Source organism: Artemia sp. Qi Xiang Cuo, chromosome 15 (assembly GCF_049724085.1).
Source record: "Artemia sp. Qi Xiang Cuo chromosome 15, ASM4972408v1, whole genome shotgun sequence".
Taxonomy (NCBI): Eukaryota; Metazoa; Arthropoda; class Branchiopoda; order Anostraca; family Artemiidae; genus Artemia; species Artemia sp. Qi Xiang Cuo.
The window spans coordinates 1303245-1325690 of NC_142808.1; the positions used below are offsets into that span (position 1 = coordinate 1303245).

Below are 22446 nucleotides of genomic sequence, written 5' to 3' on the forward strand. Positions count from 1 at the left end.
CCCACTATCTTATACCCTTTTATATCAATTTCCCCTCCTCCACCTAAATAACGACTCATCAGGTCTTCTCGATAATTGCTGATGCTTAATTTTACATAACTGTATATAATTTTATCAATTATCATGTGAATGAGCTTCGTTAAAGAAGCTTTAAAATAAATATCTATATCAACCGTTTATTTTGGATAGACTGCGTGACTCTTTAAAAAAAATGGATCACCATGTGGCATTATTGCCTTTGATGCTAAGAACATTTGAGATAAACTAGCTATCCTAGAATTTTATTAGATCTCAGTCACTCAGTTTTATGTCAGATTATAGTAAAAAAAAGGCCACTTCATTTGACAGAGTATTTTTTGCTACCTACAAAGGGTAGTAGAATTTTTAATATACGTTCAAATGAGCTCTCTCATCTCCCGATTTGTTCAATACGGTAAACGCTAACAAACATCCATCCAAGACCTGTCTTAAGCGAACAATACAAAATTCGATGTTTTTGTAAATTAATTAAAAAAACTTTTTCCACAAAATGAGTTTTTCAAAGAAAAGTAAAGAACTCCATTAAACAAAAATGCGAAAAAATAAAATAAAATAATCTACCAAGCTCGAAACTACCACAAATCAGCATCGATAAATAAATGAAACCCGAAACGAACAGAAATTAAAATAAATAACCGAGTCAAACTCAAAACGAGCAGAAATTAACATGAGTTGGGCGCAAAATCCCTATGCCTTCCCAAGGCCTGAACAAAATTTTCAACTTACTGAAAAAATACAAATGAATGTGCATTGTCAGTTTAATATACATTTACTGATAATGTTAAAATTATTAAAATGTTAATGTTAAAATTATTTGATTTATTAAAGTTATAAAAGTAAAAACATTTATATTTTTTTCAGTAAAGTGCAAATTTTGTTCTGACCTTGGGAAGGCATAGGGGTTTTGCGCCCAACTTATGTTAATTTCTGCTCGTTTTGAGTTTGACTCGGTTATTTATTTTAATTTCTGTTCGTTTTGGGTTTCATTTATTTATCGATGCTGATTTGTGGTAGTTTCGAGCTTGGTAGATTATTTTATTTTATTTTTGCTAATTTTTTGTTTAATGGAGTTCTTTAATTTTCTTTGAAAAACTTATTTTGCAGAAAAAGTTTTTTTAATTAATTTCTGTTCGTTTTATATTGACATAGTCTTTGCAGGGAAAAAGAAAATAACACTTTATATCTTTTCGTTTTTTAAGACTTTATAGTTTGGCCTGCTATTTGTATGCTGGAGAAAAATTTTCAGCAATTTTTAACAACATACACCATTTTAAAAATCTGGACACAAATAGTACTGTTTAACTTAGTTTCATACCTCCTCTAGTTGACCTGAAATGGAAAACTTGATACCATTCGCAAAAAAATCTGTTTACTTTCCTTGATAGCTTTGATACACTTACAATATTTTGATTTGGTTAAATTTTAAGAGCAGAAGTAGCCTCGAAAGTTTGAACATAATACCCTCAGTCGTTCTTGGGATACTGCTGAGATGCCTTATTGGGAATTAGCATTATGACAGTGCATTTTGATTTAATCTTAAGGCAACATTTAGTTTTAAACATAAAGGCAAATGGGAGGGTGGGAGTGGAAGGGGGATTAGTAGCCCTCAAATCACTTTTGACTATTAAAAAGAGCATCAGCCTTTTCTATTTTCAATCGAATGAGCCCCTTTCGAAGCTCCCATGACAACTCCTTCGATACGAAGTGCCCTGGTCTAACAACAACAACAACAAAAAATATTACTAATCATTTTCGACTATTAAAAAGGGCACTAGCCCTTTGAATTTCAAATCGAATGAGCCCTTTTCTGAAGTTCCTACGACAACGTCTTCCATAAAAACCTTATACGCCCCAAGGACATAACTTAAAACCGTTGCCCTGAGGGCTGTGGCGGAGTATCCTCCTCAAAAACATATTTTCTATATGTAAATCAACTACGCTGAACAAAATAGATATCTCAAAAATTTTTATTTGATGTATTTGGGGGAATGATGGGCGTGGGGGGGGGCTAGTTGCCCTCCAATCACTTTCGACTATTAAAAAGCGCACTAGACCGTTGAATATCCAATCGAATGAGCTTTTTTGAAGTTTCTACGACAACGCCTTCTATAAAAACATTATATGCCCCCTGGGCATAACTTAAAACCCTTGCCCTGAGGGTTGTGGGGGAGTTTCCTCCTCAAAAAGGTATTTTCGATCTTGAAATCAGATACTCTGAACAAAATGGCTATCTCAAAATTTTTATTTGATGTGTTTGGGGGAATTATGGGCGTGGGGGGGGGGCTAGTTCCCCTCAAATAAATTTCGACTATTAAAAAAGTTCCTAGTCCTTTGAGTTTACAATCACATAAGCTTTTTTTGACGTTTCTAAGACAACACCTTCTATAAAAACCTTATATGCCCCCAGGGCATAACTTAAAACCCTTGCCCCGAGGGTTGTGGGGGAGTGTCCTCCTCAAAAAGATATTTTCTATTTGGAAATCAACTACGCTAAACGAAATGGCTATCTCAAAATTTTGATTGGATGAGTTTAGGGGAATGATGGGCGTGGGGCTTGTTGCCCTCCAATCACTTTCGACTATTAAAAAGGGCACTCGCCCTTGGAATTTCCAATCGATTGAGCCTTTTTTGAAGTTTCTACGACAATGCCTTCTGTAAAAACCTTATATGCCCCCAGGGCATAACTTAAAACCCTTGCCCCGAGGGTTGTGGGGGAGTTTCCTCCTCAAAAAGATATTTTCCTTCTGGAAATCAACTACACTGAACAAAATGGCTATCTCAAAATTTTGATTCGATGTATTTGGGGGAATGATGGGCATGGGGGGGGGGGGGTTAGTTGCCCTCCAATCACTTTTGACTATTAAAAAGGGCACTAGCCACTCTAATTTACAATTGAATGAGCCCTTTTTGAAGTTTCTACAACTCCTTCGTTACGAAGTGACCGGGTGGAGAAAAAAAATACATTGTGCCCACATCGTTCTTTACTTAGGCAGCGCTAGCGCGCTGCCTATGATAGGTGCTTGAACCATTTACAATGGGGCTCGCTGGTATGTGTGTGATTTTCACACTCGCTGGTATGTGTGTTGTTATAGTGTGATTTTCATCATTACCACTTACCTTTTTAGGGATATTTTTCTACTTTTTTTCTAAACGGATACAAATTCTACCAGCCTCTTAGGTTTCGATGGGTAACTCCAGACTTAATGAATTTTATGCACATGAAATCAACATAAAAAAAGCCAATTCTTTTGAAGTACTGGTTGTTATCAAAACTGTCTTTGGTTAAAGTTGTGGTCACTATTAACTTGTATCACTCCTGGGACAAGTCTAGATTAACTGCTTCATCTCAGTTTCTTAACATGCCTATACAATATTTTACTATTAATATATACCAGAACACGATAATCAAGTAAATAAAAAGTCCTCGCTAAACATTTTAAAGATTTATATTACGGGGTATAAATATAATAATTTAAACAATCTTAAGTTTAGCAAAATTTTCATGGGCGCCCATATGAGGGGACGGAGGGGGGCTCTATCCCCCCTGTCTAAATGATACTGCCTCATATTTTATATTTTTGTTTTGAGATTTTTATTGTACAGCATTGGAAGTTCCGATTAGACTAGCTAAGCCCCCCCCCTAAAATTCAGCTTATGGGTGCCAATGATAATTTTTGTGATTGATTTTTTTTTTAATAGATATAACTTTATTTCCTGGATCCAATCTGAAATTTTTTTAATGTTGTCAAATAATTATGTTTACACGTTATTTTTCGACTTGTTACAAATATTTTCTTATGGTAACTTACCATCCAGAAATTGGGGTTGTTAAAAAAACACAACCAGATGGATAATAGTTGTGTATCTCCCCCCTCCCCCCCAAAAAATAGACAAATAAATTCTTTGATAGGATGGGGACTGCTCCAAATAGTGACAACCAACAGATATAGTAAAACTGATCACACAGGGAACAATCGGCATAACATGATCAAAAGAATAAAGGAAACAAAAATTGTTAGTACCACTGATAGTTCAGCATTGCCGAGCATGCATAAAAGGATTCAAACTAGCTTAATTGAAAATTAAGATTTGTGTTTTCGTACAAATTTGTTTTTTGATCCAATCCTCAAATTCTCTGATTATAGAAATATTGTTTTGCTATCATTCTATTTATTTTAATTTATTATGGAATAGCTATTGTAGGCTATTACGCAGATCACGGGTTTGTTAAAAAATATGGAGAATATGCCTAGTCTTTCCCTATTATATTCAACTCAAAATAAAGCAAAAGAAAAGATACTAAATACAGTCAATATTTTTATCCAGGTTTTTGTAAGCAGCCTTAAGATTTAGCTACCTCAGACTCAGGGGAGTAGCTAAGGGAAGGATACGGTGTTTTAACTTCGGGTGTTTTTGGCGTCTCAATTTAGCTTATGTGTCCCTATTTGTCGGGACACTGGACGATTTCGTCGGCACATTCTTCATATCTCCCCTCCGAACTCAAAACCTCCGCTTCATCCCTAGACAGACTACATGGTGTTGTTTGTTTTCGCTTTTCTTTTAGACACTGTGTTCAATTCTGTTGGCTGGTGGTAACTTCTCAAAGTACTGCAACATGGACATTTTAGCTCTTGTTTTGTGCTGTTAAGTTTAAATGCTCTGAAAGAAAACTGGTTGAGACACTTATTGCGCTCATAAACACTTTCAGAATAGCACATTAAAAGTTTAGTGTAGGACAAAATAATAAACAAATTAAAAACAACATTCAAAGATTTATCAAGTCAATAATAAAAATGATTTTCAATAGCATTAAATATGCTTCCCCAACATCACAACAAAAAAGACTATCAAGTGATATAGAGCAAATAATGCATTGATTACAATAATTTTAAAAGTAATGTCTCGTGACAAGTCACAGCCGTAATTAAATGTGGGAACAGAAATAAATTTTAAAGAACTATTTTCTCACGCAATATTCTTTTGTTTTTGTTATGGTGAAGAATAAATCGCATTGATTTTGATGTCTCTAGAAAGGTGTTTCAAATTTGTAAAATGCCTGTCTTTTAGATATAATAGGCTCAGCATCCCAAAGTTTTTTCTAACTTTTCAGATGATTATTGAGAGGTTCGACATAATATGATTGGTACTAATGCATCACGCAAAAAAAAATGTTTACGTGTGTACTTGAACAACCCCTGGAAACATGCATTTAAAAGAACGCTTACATATGTTCTTAAGCACGTATGTTTAGATTCCTTCCTGACACTAACAGGTAAATACCGAGCACAAATCTAAAATAAATTTGAAATCAATAATTTTAGATCGTCAGCAAAAATACGACAATAGTCCATTATGATCCATTTCTTATATAACAATTATAATACTACTACCGCAAACACCTCACTGCAGCACCTGAAGCCAACTCTGCTACGCACGCTCCTCCTCCATCTCAATCTATTCAAGGCCTCTCTATTTACACCTTCTCAATAAGCTCCCATTTCCTTTAAATCATTTTATACGATATCCTCCTACCCCATTCGGCAACGACCCGCTTTTCGTTTGGCACTAGATGGTTTGCCGACAAGGACAATCTTTGGTAATCTGCCATCCTTAATCCTCAGAACTTGTCCTAGCCATCTGAGGATGGCTTTGCTCTCATTATAGCTCTAGAAAGCAGGATTGAACCAGATTTTTCGTACAGTTTACTATTTGAGGTGAGGTCAGTCAGTTGGGTACCCAAAGCAATCCGTAGGCGATTTCTGTGGATAACATCTAGCAGCTCCTCCTCCTTTTTTCTGATCGCATACGCTTCAGAACCATACTTGAAATCTGTCATCACTGTAACTACTAATATTCTAATCTTGGTTCACAGACTTGTCTTCCTATTCTTCTAAAAAATGTTCAACAGTGAAAAAAAAACACCATGGCCTTTGGCTATTCTACTTTTTACATCTTCACTGCACCCACCGTCTTTACTAATAATACTACCTATGTAAGTGAAGCTGTCCACTTGATCAGTATTCTCGTTACCTAACATCACCTTTCACATTCACTTATTCTTAGTCTTAGCGACTTAGTCATCTTGACATTAATGTTTAAACTTATTCTTGCACCTTGAACTCGTAAAACTTCTTAAATTTTATTAATTTTGCTAACAATGTCATCTAGGATGGTTAAATCATCAGCATAATTTAATTCTAGGAGAATTTTACATCCCCATTTGATTCCGTGTTCTCCCATTGCCTTTACATGGCTCCTTAGGAAGAAGTCCATCAAGATGACTATTTTCTCTCAATTTATTATCATGCCAGAACACTATTTAAAATTATGCCATCTAGCTGCGTCTTTTACATCTTCGGCAATTATATCCATGGCCTCCACTTCACACCTCCATAATTTACGTTTTAATACTTCCTCCACTTTCTTTACATTCCTCTGATTTTCATATGATTTATCACTCAAATAATTCTTGTACAGGCCCCTCCACATCTTTATTAAACGTAAAGCATTTCCACTAATATTCCTAGGAGCGTTTCTAACTTTCCTCCCTTAGACACTATCAGTGACTTCTCAAACTATTTTCCAAAAATACTCTGTCCATCTTGTACATCGTCAAATATTAAACTCTCAAGTTTAGTATTCAGTTGTTTCTGGAATGTTTCTCTCAAATTCTCATCCTGGAGTCAACCACCATCTTCCATGAAGGTAGTTACCCTTCCTAAATTTCAGCTTTACATTAGTCCTAGACACTATTAGATGGTAATATTTACTTTTAGTATCAATAATAGCACTCCTACATACCAAAGTATATTGTATCAATCCTGCCAGTCTCTGATTTACAATAACAAAATCAAAAAGGCTAGCTGCATCACCATGATGTGAATACCATATTACCTTATGGGCCGTTTTATGACCAAATACTGCATTGGTTATAACTAGATTGTTATTCCTACAAAATTACAGCAGTCTGTAACCGTTGCTGTTTTCTTTTCCTACGCCAAATTTATCTAGGCTAGGATGCCCTCATACCCCAATTTCTACCGACCTCAGTATTAAAATCCCCTAAAAAATAGCATATTTCTACTTAGGATCCTGTCTATTCATTCCTGTAGCCAGGTGCGTCCCGAACCTCTTTTTAATGGGGGAGAGGGGGGGGCGGCCACACGCCCTCTAAACGACGGGCTTGTTTAATCCTTTTAGAGGAACCCATAACAAAATTTGGGCATATTGTAATAAGTAGAGATTTCATGTCCGAAACTATTGATTTTAAGCCAGGATCTCCACTCGCTATGGTGTCATCAGGTAGTGGCAGGGCCTTAGGAATTGACGAGGCAGTTATCACCAAAAGAATACTTTATCGACAAAATTTGTAGCAAATAAAATGCTGCGACAGCAACTCATCTCGCTTTTGCTTCTTTGGCCCCATGAAGGGGTCTTTAAACAACAGTACTACCACACATTTCAGTGCTTCTTCCAAATTGTTATAAAGACGATCTTTGAAATAGTCTTTGTTTATTTTAGAGTCAATTTCACAGCATTTGATGGTTCTACGGTTTGAGTCTGCTTACACAAACATTATGCTTCTTATCCGCACTTGAAATTTCAAAGCAAATGTCAGAAAAACTACTATCCAAGCTAATTTCAAAAACCACGAATACGTCACTCAAAAGAAATCTAACGTTGCACTGAAATCTATTTAGTTATCTCCAATGCTCTCTTAGTTACATTGTTCAAACTTGCCGATTCACCGACAAAAATACAGTCTAATAAAATTTTTATATTCTTGTGTCCAAAGGCACTGGACATCTAACTTGGGTGAGATAAAAATGTGGTTACTCCAACTTGTAAGAAACTTCAAAAAGCGCGGGGAGAAATTTCCAGAGGAGATTCATTGGGAGATGGGAATGGAACAATAGTTGAACCAAATGGTAAAAATTCAAACCAAGTTGGAGAAAAATTTCCATCCATAGCCAAACAGCTTTCATGGAAAATTAATTGCTTCATTCGTTAAACTATTTACGCAAAATGCAAGATCTTATTTTTCTTAAAAGATTTTCTTTTGTAATATTTATTCAATACTTTGTCATACTTATTTTTAAATTATCTGCCATTTTATCCATTCCTCTGCAATTTTCCGTTAAATTTCCCAGTTGGTTTTCTCATTTCCCAGTCAATTCTCATTCAATGATAATCACGAAAGCTTCAGTTCAGAGCCAATTATTATAACTAAGAATGTTTACAGGAAGCCAAGAATCGAAATACATTTTTGAACGTTTGCAGCAAAAAAAGTTTCACCAATGCTTCACGCCGATAGGACCAAACCTACGATGTGGATCCTTTACTTTCGGTTATGATTACACTTGGTGTCAAACATTGCAAATTATTTGTACTGTCGGTGCTACAAATTATGAGTTTTCTGCTGGAAATTCTACCGAACTTGGTTGCTAGCGGTAACCAAATAACTGTACTAAATCACCCAATTTAAAACGAATGGATTTAATGTGATAAAAATACCGAATCTACTGAAATTGGTCACTAACGGGAACCAAATAGACATGCTAAATCCCCAAGTTTGAAAACGGACGGACTTAATGTGGTGGAACTACCGAATCTAATAAATTTGGTAACCGAGTGGGAACCAAATAAGCATGCTAAATCATCGAATTTGAAAATGGGCGGACTTAATGTGGTGGAACTAATGAATCTAATGAATGTGGTAACCAAATGGGAACCAAATGAACATGCTAAATCACCGAATTTGAAAATGGACGGACTTGATGTAGTGGAACTACCGAATTTAACGAATTTGGTAACCGAATGGGAACCAAATAAACATGCTAAATTACAACCAAATGCAACGGAACTACCAAATCTACCAAATTCAGTTACGAAAAGGAATAAAAAAGACATGATAATTCACAAAATTTGGAAATGGACAGAAAATAAATATAAAAAAACATGGCTTCGCCAAGATGCCTATTTCTGCCAAATTTTGTCTTAAATGAAATTTTACCGAATCGCAAAAAGTTGGTGTGGTGTTGCACCCCCGTCTTGACACCCCAGCCTGTATTTCTAAGTAAAATTTACATCAGCCACTACTATCTCCATCAGTCCGTTCTACAGGGGAATATACTATTATGACTGTTACCTTGTACTTTTTAGTGACAAAATCAGTGACTAGAATTCTATTATTAATAAAATTTACCGTCCTGGCTAAGTGGACGTGCGCTGGGTTAAAAAATCCTTGTCCAAGGGTCACGGGTTCAATCCCTGGCGAGGACAGTTATTTGGGTTTGGGACGCGGGTCAGTGGTGTGACTCTGTAAGCTTAGCCAGAGGCAACCCAGCTCTAAATGGGTACCTGGAGAAATCTAGGGAAGGTAATCAGGAAGGGTCTGCGAGAGCACAGGATGACTGGCCCCCAGCCCCCCATTGCACTTCCTGGCTGAAGAGCCATGAAACGGAGATCAGTACCGCCAGTTTGGACCTTAAGGGTCTAGTGCCGTCATAGTTGTTTTACTTACTTACTTATTATTAATACCTTCCCACCCTAAAAAAGACTTGGCAGCTTCCTTATTCATCATGAACCCTCCACCTTGCCTATGCATCCATCCTTCCTGCCAGAGTAAATAAATTCAATATCGCCTAATTTTATGTTTCCTACCCCTAGGATATGAGTTTCTGAAACTCCAATTAAGTCAAGTTCTGGATTCGTTAATCGAAATGTAAATACTACACTTGTTCACTGGCGTGGTAACATTCCAAATTGCAATTTTCATATTTTTTGAAAGTAATGGCCCCAGAATAAGTGCAGGACATGGACTAAATTTTTTTCTCAAGTCTATATGAAGTGCATAAGCCGGCTTAGAACCAGGCAGAAAGAAGTTCCTGGGACCTCCAGTTGAATAGAGGCTTTGTGCAGTCCTAGGCCATTTTCTGTGCAGTCTAAATCCTGCACAGAAAATCTCAATCGTATTGTCTCCAACTCATTATATACTCACGCTTAAAAGCATTATGCTACTACGGAAGGGCATCCCATAATAGATAATTTAGCTAGGAAGTGGCTATAAGCATAAATAGCCAGCCAAAACAAAGAGAACCAAGAACAGTTATATATTCATTTGAAACCAGTGCTAATGCTGTTTAATTTAAATGGCTATAATTTCCTCGAGGGGTGTCACTCCACAAGGTCGCCCAGCAGCGCTATTAGCAGTCACAAGTTTTGGTTAGGAAAACTCGCTAAAAGTCGACCCTGATACCACTATGAGGCTACGCAAGTAGGAGTTTGCTGTCAGGGATAGGGACGGAGAATGGAAGTTCTACCGGAGTGGAGACTCCAAACCACGTCACAACACCGGAACAGCTCCAACCTTTAATACCTAGCCTATGATCTTCGGGCAAACGTCTATTGTAATTGAGCTAAGTTGCTATCTTACTTTTCTTAAGAGAAACATAAGCTAAAACATAGGAGGAATAAGAGAAAATTTTAAATCAATAGACAATCTCCAATTAGATAATTTCAAAATAATTCTTCAAAATTGTTCAAAATTCCTCATTTTCCTTTTCAATCAATAGGTTAATTTGGTCTTTAATAGGGATGTGTTGCCTTCGAATAAATTAGCGCTGTCTATAAACTTATAATCGCCTAACTGACTAATCGCCTAAGCACTTATCTCAATAGATTCTTCCTTTGCCTTGTCATTCTTAAAAATATCCAAATAAAGTGAAATATGTCTTCTGGTGGATTTTCGTTCGAAAACTGTAGAAGGTACAATATATTACATTATAAAAATTATATCTTTTCAAATAGCCTACTTGATAGACACCTAGGGCCCCTTTAGGCTACTCAGGTCAATCCAAGGGCTGTGGCATTTTCCACTGACAAACCAGATTCTCAAAAAAGATTGGGTCAAATTCTAGATCAAGGGCTTTTATCTATTCTGGGTAAAAGTATATATAGCTGTTCTCCTGAAGGAGACAAGATAAAACAAAAAGAAGCAATTTTGGATTGGTAATTTTATCATCTTTTGTGGTAGGCTAGGGTAAATTTTTACCAAATCATATTATTGACTTACAAATAAAGTGAATATACCACTCGATGCCTTTTTTTATGCTATTTCCAAATATAATAATTATTTTTTGTCAGATATAAATTTTACCCCCCCCCCTAGGCTATATACCAATTCAGGGTATATATTTGTACATTGGGGGGGGGGGGGGGTTGGTCAAGTTTAAACTTACCTCCCATTTACATCAGAAATTAAATACCCCCCCCCCCTAATGTGCAAATATGTACCCTGAATTGGTATATAGGGTAAGACACCCAGTAGTTGGCCACCTGCCTATTCTTGGACAGAATCTTTTATACTATTTTAATCACTAATTTACAATGAGATGTTTGTATGTCCAAGTTTAGGCAGAATTGTCACTTGTTAGTAAATTCAAAAATAGGAGGTGCTGTACAAGTGAAACTATTTGAATGAGTAACCTAATTGTTCAGAAATTCTTCAGAAAATTTTTTGATACAAAAATTAAGTTTCTAGGGGGTATAATTTATTTATTTATTAATCCACATAACGGTAAGCTAAAAAGCTTGTTGTACTAATACAATATATAATAAAATGAAAGGCAATACAAAGGTCTAAACTGAAAAGGCACTTGTGTAAAACTAGCTATCAACCAACATATTCTTAAACAATTCAACTGATCTGGCTTCAACAACTTCTGGTGGTAAATTATTCCAAGAGTGTGACCCTATTAACAAATGAATTGTGTCTGATTTTCCTGTGGGTTCTTGGTGGGTAAATTTTATAAGGATGCTGTCATGTCAAGTGGTAGTGGCTGAATTCAAAAAAATTTTCCTACCCCAATATCATCCACGCCTTTGATTATTTTGAATGTGTTTATGAGGTTGGTACGGCAACATCGAAAATGCAGTGAAGGAAGTTGGAGCCTAGTTAGTCTTTGTGCGTAAGGAAGGTGTTTCAAATAAGGGATCATTTTTGTCGCCCGCCTCTGAATCTTTTCAACTTGGTGCTCATCTGTTACATTCAGAGGAAACCAAACACAAGTATTATATTCAACAACTGGCCAGACAAATGATTTATAAAGTAACATAAAATTCTTAAGATTAAACTTCCTGAAATTCGGTTTTAAAGTGAGGAGTTGGTAATTTGCATTTCTTACTACAGTCAAAACATGTCTATCAAATTTTAAATGTGTATCAATGTGAACACTGAGGTCGCGTAAAAATTCTTCTGATGGTATCTGTGAGCCAGATAGGGAGTATGCACAGCTGGGCTGATTTTTATTCCTGTAATGAAGCACTGCACATTTTGATGCATTTACAAACATTGAATTAGACTCACACCATTGTGTTATTGAATCAAGATCTTCTTGAAGCATAGGCTCATCATTGGTAGTAGTATTGGTCAGTAAATTTTAGCATCATCAGCAAACAACTTCACTGACAAATGACAAACACAAGATGGTAAATCATTGATGAAAATACAGAAGAGTATAGGGCCCAAGCAACTACCCTGGGGTACCCCACTCAGGACATCAATTGATTGAGATGCTGCTTCACCAACAACTACCTGTTGAGACCTACCACGCCAATAATCAGCAATCCAATCAACAGTTCTTACACCAATATTATAGAGTTGACATTTTTCAACTAGTTGTGACATTGAAACTTTGTCAAAAGCTTTGGCGAAGTCTATGTAAATGCAATCAAATAGTATACCAAGATCAGCATAATGCTGAAAATCAACAATAACTTCCAGAAGTTGAGTGTTGCAAGACCTTCTCTTACGAAAACCATGCTGGGCAGGATTCCAAAGATTATTTTCATCAAAATAAGTTTGGATTCTTGCAACAATCAGCTTTTCCATAACCTGGCAAAATATAGATGTGATGGAGATTGAACGGTAATTTTTAAAATCTGATTTTAGACCGGCTTTGTGTAGGGGTTAACCATTGCTTTCTTCCAACCTGAGGGACAGGTACCTGTTGCCAAGGACTGATTGTACAGAAACATAAGCGGTTGTGCAATTACATCAGCAATCTGTATTATCATAGTGTTAGGAAATCCATCTATATCTGGGGACTTAGATGTATCAAGCTTTTTAAGTATTTGATGAACCTCTGCAACACTAAAGTCTATATCATTACATGATAAAGTCCCACTTTGTATTCCCTGAACTAAATCTAGGTCATGATGTGTCTGGTTAGGTGTAACAAAAACTGATGCAAAAGTTTCATTAAATATGCATGCTTTATCAAAATCGTCATCAATTTTTTGTTGTGTAACCAGATGCATGAATGTGCAGTTACTCGGTGAAAAGTTCAGCTTGTTTGTATTTACATATTTCCAAAACTGCTTTGGGCAAGTTTTGCTTGACTGAATAATGTGTGATTCCACTACTTCCCTATTCGCTCTTAACAACTTTGTGGCCCTGTTCCTAGCATGTTTATACAATGACCACATATACAGTAATTAGAGTAGTTTAAATGTCAAAAAGTTTTCAAAGTGATTAAAGTGTCTGACTACTGGGTGTCTTACCCTATAGGGGTGGTGGTAAAATTCATTTCCAACAAAAATAATTATTAGAAAGTGCATTAAAAAAAGGGTCAATATCTACCACATCATATTATTGAGTTACAACTAACGTGAATACACCATTTGATGCCTTTTTTAATGCTGATTATGAATATAATAAGCATTTCTATCGGAAATAAATTTCAGCCCCCCTATATAGGCTATACCTAACCTAACCCTGAATTGGCATATATAGGGGGAGGGAGGGGCTGAAATTCATTTCCGATAGAAATATTTATTATATTCGTAATCAGCTTTAAAAAAGGCATCAAATGGTGCATTCACTTTATTCCTAACTCAATAATATGATTTGGTAGATATTGACCAAAAAAGGCATTGAGTGGTGTATACACTTCATTTGTAAGTCAGTTATATGAGTTGGTAAAAATTTACTGACTATTAGCCTAATGCATAATTGGGGCTCTTGAAACACAGATATGTTAAGAGTCATAAAATGTAAAAAATATATAGCTAACACATTTTGAAGCTGCTTCCATTATAGGCTTACATATATATGTATATATATATATGTATATATATATGTATATATATATATATATGTATATATGTATATATATATATATATATATATATATATATATATATATATATATATATATATGCATATATATATATATATCATGTCATGCCTTATGCTATGTAGCCTGACCTTTGATGACCTTTAAAAAACCATGTGTGAGAATAGTGAAACCTTGTAAAATAGATCTTCTAATTAAATAAAGTACAACAAAACTGTTTTGAGCTTTACAACTTTGCTCAATCCCAATTTATAAGGTTTTAAAGATATGCAAATACATTTCCTAAATTTTGAAGAAAAACTTTGATATGGCTTAAAATTCCGCTTAAATAACAGGAAATGCATTTTCAGCACTAAAGGGCTGGGCACACATAGCTGATTTTGGGAACTGATTTCCAAATGAGTGCTGATTTTAAAAGAAATCAGCGTCAATTTGAGCTTGAAAAATTTTCTAGTTTTTGGCACCAATTTACAAAATCAGCACTGATTTTCATCATGATCATCACAAAAAAAAATCGGGCTACAAATAAATAGTCAGCCAGAGGTATCTGTGGTGAAAGGCCCCACTACTGAGCCAAGAAATAAACTGAGAACTAAGCTGAGATTAATCAAGCAACTATTAATAAACTCCAGTTGAATATTTATGTCCATGATTTTTTGTTTGCCTAAGGAAAAGAAACTGATAACTGGAAATTAAGGTAAAATGTTGTTTTATCAAAATTTCAATTGGTAATAGACCTGTCATGTAGGCAAATTTCAGGACCATCTAGAGAGAGAGAAGGAGTGGAGATAGGTACTTGAAATGACCTTCCTGGGACTTACTTTAGCCTGTAGACCCATCCCTGAAAGTTTCATTTTCTTAACATAACGCCTTTTTATGATAGCCAAAAGTAGCTAAAGTAGAATTTTACCAATTTTGTAATGCTTTAACTACTCAAGAATGCCATTTTTCTGCCACATAGAACAATGATATGATGAGAGAACGTTGATGATATACTCATCATTTTTCTTAGACTGCTGATCAGAGCAGAATGATGAGATGTTTGCAAAAGAATGCCATAAGATGTAAGATCTTAGTGCTAAGATTTCACTTTTAAGTGTTTTTTGTCAAAATATATAAGATCTTAGCACAAAGATGAGTAAAAAAAAACAGGCCTAATGAACCCTGAGCCAAAAACATATTCTAGGAAGGTATGGCCAAGCTACAATGTTAACCCTCTTCTGATTTCCAAGTCTTGGAAATTTACATCACCTATTTGAATTTTGACAAAATAACATTATACCTTAATTTTCAGTTTTAAGTTTTCCTTTCTCTGGTTTTAGTGTTGAAAATGTAATTTCTGTTATTGGAGTAGAATTTTAAGCCATGTCAATTTTTTTTTTTTTTAATTTAGGAAATTATCTTAACTTACAGGATCCTCAGTGCCATTAGGGACATGTCCCTGTTTCAGCACTCTCTAGATTACTGTCAGTTTGCTCATCAAAGTTGTGTTTCTCTGAGTCAATGGATATTGAATTCTGCAATTTAAACCAAGGGTAATGGTCTCCCCTAGTCTATGAGTCATGCATGTAAAAATATTCTCTCCAAAGTCAATCCAGACCATTCTTGAAACTATTTAAGGTTTGAGATTTCCAACTATTTCCAGGAGTGAGTTCCAGTCAGCCACTGCTTGGACACTTCAAAAATTGACCCTTGATCTATTTACTGTTGTGGGCTTGAATATTTTTTTCATGGTGTCCTCTTGTGGTATTTATTTTTGAAGGGTAGAAATACTTCTGGAAAGACAGTTTGTGTTTTATTTTTTTAAAGCTGTATCTGGTCTCCTCTCATTTATCCATATTTCAGGGTGGATATGTTCAGTTTGAATAGTCATTCTTCATAGCTCAAGTCTTTCAAACCAGGAAGAAGTTTGGTGGCATGTCTTTGGACCCTTTCCAGGGCAGCCAAGTCTGTTTTATAGTGGGGTCCCCAAATCATGTTCCTATACTCTATTGTTCCTATATCTGACAATCCCCTTGTAGAGTTTTACAAAAGTATGGTTGTCCAAGTGCTTGAAAGTTCATGTCATCAGCCTGATGAGCTGTGATGCTTTGGAAATAGTTTTCTGGACATGCCCATGAAATTATAGCTACAAATGAACAATAATGCCAAGATCTCTTTCAGAATCAACAAGTGTCAGTGGTATTCTGCAGTCTGCTTTGTCATTTGTTGTTAGTTGTGGTACAGAAGCAGTGCACCATGCTTCCAGGGCCAACCATTTTTGAAAGATTTTTGGAGAAATCTCCAAAAAATTCAGGGATAGTGGAAGCACTGAAAATATTTTGACTGATGAGCCAGAGGTAATGAAAGAGAGAGATGATACCAAACTCTCAGCTCCAATTCTTGGGAGATGTTTGAAAGTTTTTAAGTGGCCACAGAATTTCTGTTTTATTTTAAAATCACTTTTCTCTGAGGAGGCAGTGTGGTGACAGAGTGCACCTGACCCTTTGATGGTAAACACATCAGTCCAGTTTTTCTTAAGAAAAATTCCCTCGGTGATAATTTATTGTGCCCCTAGGCCTGGACCAATTAGTAAATCCTGGCCTGACCTTACAGTTCTGGCCCTGAGGGCTGTGGGAGGTTTTCATTGCCAAAGACATAATTACTAAACTTTTCAACTATGCTAAATTAAATGGTTATATTGGAATTTCGATTGGATGTGTTTGGGGAAATAATGGTGGTGGAAGAGGGCAGGGGGGGGGGTGGTTGCCCTCCAATTACTTTTGAATTATAAAAGGGCACTAGAACTTTCAATTTCCAATTGAATGAGCCCTTTTTAAAGTTTTTACAATGACTCCTTCAATGCATAGTGCCTTGGAAAAAAAATGATACATTCTGCCCACATTGCTCTTTACTTAGGCAGTGCCATTGTGCTGCCTATGATAATACAAAAGTAGATGCTTATCTTAAATTACCTTAAATTGCAGCTTGGAGCAAATTTAAGGATTTTCCATCTTATATAACAACTTTGGTTATGTTTTATTCAATTTACCACAATTTTCCTTGATTGATTGTTTTAAGAGTCTGTTGTCTGAGTTTTTGTTCATCCAAGGTACTCTCAGATAACTGCAGCTCTGTACTGTAGAATGAAATTTTTAGTCAAGAAACATATTCAAAGTTTAATATTTTTTAATATCTTTTCTTATAAGAAATTTATCCTAAAAGCTGTTACTATTGATGACGTTTAGAAAGTTGGAGTTCTACAAATATAAAACAAATGAACATGGATTGACAGTTTAATATACATATTTACTCATTTTTACTCCTTAAAGTAAAAAGGATATTTACTCCTTAAAGTCTTAATAGTTGCTCCTAAATAGTCTTAATAGCTGGATATTTACTCCTTAAAGTCTTAATAGTTTTTTATTTATTAAAGATAAAAAAGTAAAACATTTACTTTATGTTGTCTTCAGTAAAGTGCAAGTTATGTTCTGGTCTTCAGCAAGGGAGTTGTCAGTTCTACTCATGTTAATTTCTGATTGTCTTGAGTTTGACTTGGTTGTTTTCTGATAATAACTTATGTTTGTTTTGGGTTTCATTTATTTATTGATTGTGATTTGTGGTAGTTTTATGCTTGGAAGATTGTTTGACTTTATTTCTGCTCATTTTTGGTTTATTGGAGCTCTTTACTTTTCTTTTAAAAACTTAATTTGTGGAAAAGTTTTTTAAATTATAAATGAGAATGGACCAACTGTAGCAATTTAACTTGAAAAGTTGTTTCTCAAAGAAATCCATAATTGTTTTTTGTTTTATGTAACTTAAAATGCTTTGCCACCATTTCATGCAATTGTTATAAAATAATTTTTAACATGAAATAAAATAAAGTTATATTTAGAGTTATATAATAAAACAATATCTGAAATTAAATAAAAATTAATCAATTAAAAAAATAAAAATTAAACTTGGAAATGAAATAAAATTATATTTCAATAATGTAAAGTTATAAAATGATTTTAGGTTGCTCAACTTTCCAAATCATCTTCTACCAGAAGTCTAGGCATAAGTTTGGAAGTAACTGTAGATGGCAAAAGTGGCAATACTCAATCAAGACATTGTCTAAGAGCCATTTTGCCTACAGGACCTCTACATTTACTGCCTCTGCTAATCTCATTGGTTACTTCTCATTGTTCATCTACATGATCTACTTGGCTATATTGTCTTCAGTATTTTTTTTGTCTGCCAATCTTTGAGCTAGCTGTGCAAGACTAAGGTTATCTTTATCACCATGCTTTGTGAGCAAAGTCTCTTGATGTTCCTTGTCTTTTAATAACTTCCTTTTAATAACTTGTCTTTTAATAACTTCTTAATAACTTCCTGACTTCTGAAGTGTAGGGCTTGTATGTCATCCCATGCTGCAGTTGACATGTAAACAATATCTTTTGTATTTTTTTAAGAGTCTAATGCTATGCCACTTCCTTCACCAGTTACACTATAAGGTTCTTTGAAAGTTTGCTTCTGTAATAACCCTTTATGTTTTCTAACACACCATGGTCCATGGGCTGCAGAAGCAGTGTAACATCTGGGGGTAAAAAATAGTCCTAATAATTTTCAACTTTAGGCACAAAGTTGTACTTTTCATCCATGCATTCCTCTGGTTTTTATACAACACAGGCAGGTTAGGTGTAGACACATTTTTAAAAGCATAGGGCTTGGCAGATTTTCTCATCATCAATAACTTTAACTTACAATCTGCTAGTATTAGAGCAGATCATGAGTGTGACTTTCTTTTGACCTTGTTAACCCAGGAGCAGAAGCCTTCTTTTTAGGAGCAAGCATTCTTGTAGGAAGCATTTGGCACTTCAAGCCTGTTTCATCACAGTTTAAAATCTGCTCAAGGAATAAATCTCCATCTGTTATTAGAGCATCAAGTACCTTCTTAAACTGTTGTATAGAGGCATGATTGGAAAATAACTTCTAACTAGAAATTTGTAGCTATCTGATTCTATACCTTGACATCCAGGGATGAAGCCATCTTCTGCTTGCTGTAAATTCTTCTTCTTCATCTTTAAACATGTTGTGGATTTATTTGACCTTTACCTGTAGTATGGACCTACTAACTGGACTTCCTTTGCTCCATAGCTGTGCAAACCTCACTAACAAAGAATTTGATTTTTTTTTTCAAATTCTATGTGAAACCTAATTTTTCTATGATGGCCAACAAGTATGCAATAATGATAAAAGAGGAAAAGATCAGTCCAACATGTGTGTAAAAACATAGGAATAGAAGTGACAAGGCTACTAGCACTAGCACCAATATAAATAGAAAATTAGCTTTTTTTTTTAAACTTAAGGTCCCACAGTCACAGTAATGAATTATTACAAACAGTACTCAAGGTAGCCAAAACAAAGATTAATCATAGTTGTTAATCTACACTCCCACTCCCTCAACTCCCCAAAAAGTAGGGGGCTAATTAAACTTAATGATAAATAAGTATGGGTATAAAGATTTAGGAATAGGAATCACGGGTTACTAGCACCACTAATAATTTAGCGTTCCCCTGCTTAGATATGAAAATTCTAAATCTTACTAGTAATCTTTTCAGTTTTTGTAAGTGCATTGTTTCAGATATTTCTAAGTGTACAATATTGATATGCAATAATTGTTCCGAATCAAGGGATATATAATACACAGGAGCTGGTGCAACTCCACTTACTGTGATCATTCAGTCCTTTACATGACAGGAATTTTCCCAGTCCTGAGTAAAAGTAATTTAAAAAGATTACAAAATAGTTATTTCAGATATTGTACGTTTCTTCTTTTCATTCCTCCTTGGGCACATAACCATATTCTAATTAATAGATATAATCTACCTGACATAACATTAAAGTTGGATAAGCTACACAGGAAGCTCTCAAGTACTGCTCTTGATTGACTTTCTCCTCACATTTGTCTTGTTAAGTTTTTTTTTTTAGTTAACATTTTTCATTTTTGGTATGTTTGTGTATATTCAATTTTATTTTACTCAACATTCTAATACTTGTTGTGTAATGTTTATCTGTGTAATAGATAAATTATTGTTATTAATACAGATTATTTTTTTTATACCCTATTTTTATTGTTTATAAAATGGTTAATGTCATGTTAGTATGCAAAACATGGCCTTGCTAACAAAAGTATGGACACATAAACCAAATTTTGACCTTTTACTGTCTGCCCAATGTAAAGCAGAGGTAAAAAAGAGGGAAGATACGAAATGCAATAAGTAATTTAAATCAGGTTTTTATAATAAACCTTATGATTTTGCTGGGTCTTACTGCATGGTGTTATTTTGTGTGACAACATTGAGTTTCTATCACTCTATACACTTTAGTTGATGGTAACATTTAAAAAGTACGGCTGAATGGAAAATTACAGCTGTTACTCCATGGTTTTCCATCTCTTAGTATAAAGGTTATATCACAGTTACTTTCAGCTTGAGATATCCAGTGATACAAGAAACTGTTTATGATTTCTTTTTAGTTTACTACAAAATGTTAGTTTTTTCATCTTTCTCCTCATAACCAGCTTCAAAATTCTTGATATTTATTTAAATAAAACTAAAGGATTATATGTGCAGTGAACCCTCTCACCTGTTGCATAGGTTCAAAAGATACAAAATCTTCTGGTTGCCAAAGATAAATAATGATAGTTTTTTTTTGTAAGAATCAGTTTATTGAAGGATGCAAGGAATGATTTCTCCCCTTAAGACCTGTGTGTGCCCTTGATATTCATTCCTATTTCTGTGTAAAAGTACTGGACTCAGCATGGTTTTTCTTAATTAAAAAACCTACTTCTATTGCAGGAATGCTCTTCTTGAGAAGCAAGGATATGTTGCACCTCGTGCTTTTAAAACAGGAACAACTATTTGTGGAGTGGTTGTTAAAGATGCTGTAATTCTTGGAGCTGATACTAGGTCTACTGCTGGCTCCATTGTTGCTGACAAAGTGTGTGAGAAAACGCATTACATTGCCCCACACATTAGGTGGGTTTTCTGTGTATGGGAAGATTTTTCATACTTTTGTTTCCATAATATGCTACTAGTCAATCAATTAGATAATTACAAAATGTGCATGTAGTTAGCCTATGTAACAAACAAAAATTCTCCAGAGACAACAGGGCTCCATAAGTTGAGCATCTAATACTTATTGTCAGGAAAGGTGATGGCAACTGTCAAACAGGTTGAAGCTAAAATATGGCAGCATATACCAGGCTGATGCTCATCAGATTGGGTCACTTATCTGCTTCAATTGGGGTCGTCGCCAGGCCCTTTTCATGGTATTCCTCTGAAGGACTTAAGAGAGCCAAGCATTGATCCTATAACATCGTCTTTTACATTGCTTAAATAGTTCTTTTTATCATCTATTGACAGTAGTAGCAGTAGTATGATAATGCCACAACTTTTATTTGAGAGAGTTTGCTGCCAAGTAAAATAGTTGAAGTATAAGTATATATGTTAGGTATACCTTTTGTAATCCTTTTACCAAAGATAACTGTAAAAGACAATAAGCGAAAGCTTTCTATGCTATGGTAATAATAAATAAATAAAAAATTTAGAAGATTTTGCATAAAACAGTAATGCATAAATACTAGTGGGTAGTAGTTTTGCAAGTCAGTTTTAGCTTTATATTCTTTTTCATATCTACTGTCCTCATGGAATCCAGCTTCTCTGTGCATGCTGCATCATGCACTTATGAATCAGAGTATGCTTTTTATTTCATTTTTTTTTATTCAAATAATTTTATTAACATAAAAAAACTGAGTGTGACAACAAGCTCTCTAAAGTAGAAAAAGTACTTGAAAAAGCGACCACTTGGGTATCATTCATGCCAATCCATCATATTAATTCAAAAAAGAGGAAAAAAAACAGAGAGGGCAACAACAATAATAATAAAGAAGGAAGAAGAACAAAAATTAAAATTCTAGACAAATAAATTCAAAGTAAATGATAAAAAAAAGAAAAAGAAAAAAAAACCCCAGAAATCCTTATATCAGAAAAAAACCTTCTCTTAAACCTTCAACATTATGAAATTTTTGAAAACTTTTTTATAGGATTTTTAAGTTGTGATAAACTTTCAGCTTGATAAACAGAATCTGGAAACGAATTCCAAACTGACAGGTCTATGTCACATGACATAGCTTTCAGTTACATGATTTGCTCTTGTTGTCTGCTGGGGCTGAGATGTAAGACCAGAAAATTAGCTTTAATAAGCATTATTTATTACTTAGTTTGCTACTCCTTTAGTATAAAAA

At 34.8% G+C, this 22446-nt stretch overlaps 1 protein-coding gene across 1 annotated transcript in view; it reads left to right on the forward strand.

The window, feature by feature from the left end:
* Positions 1 to 10659: 10659 nt before the first annotated feature.
* The window catches only part of LOC148943213 (proteasome subunit beta type-7-like), a 34726-nt gene continuing 22939 nt past the window's right edge, over positions 10660 to 22446 (forward strand). The window contains exons 1-2 of the mRNA XM_089101849.1: positions 10660 to 10806; positions 20999 to 21178. Of these exons, the coding sequence (XP_088957975.1) occupies positions 10769 to 10806; positions 20999 to 21178 (218 nt within the window). The 5' untranslated portion in view covers positions 10660 to 10768. The remainder of the gene's footprint in view (positions 10807 to 20998; positions 21179 to 22446) is intronic.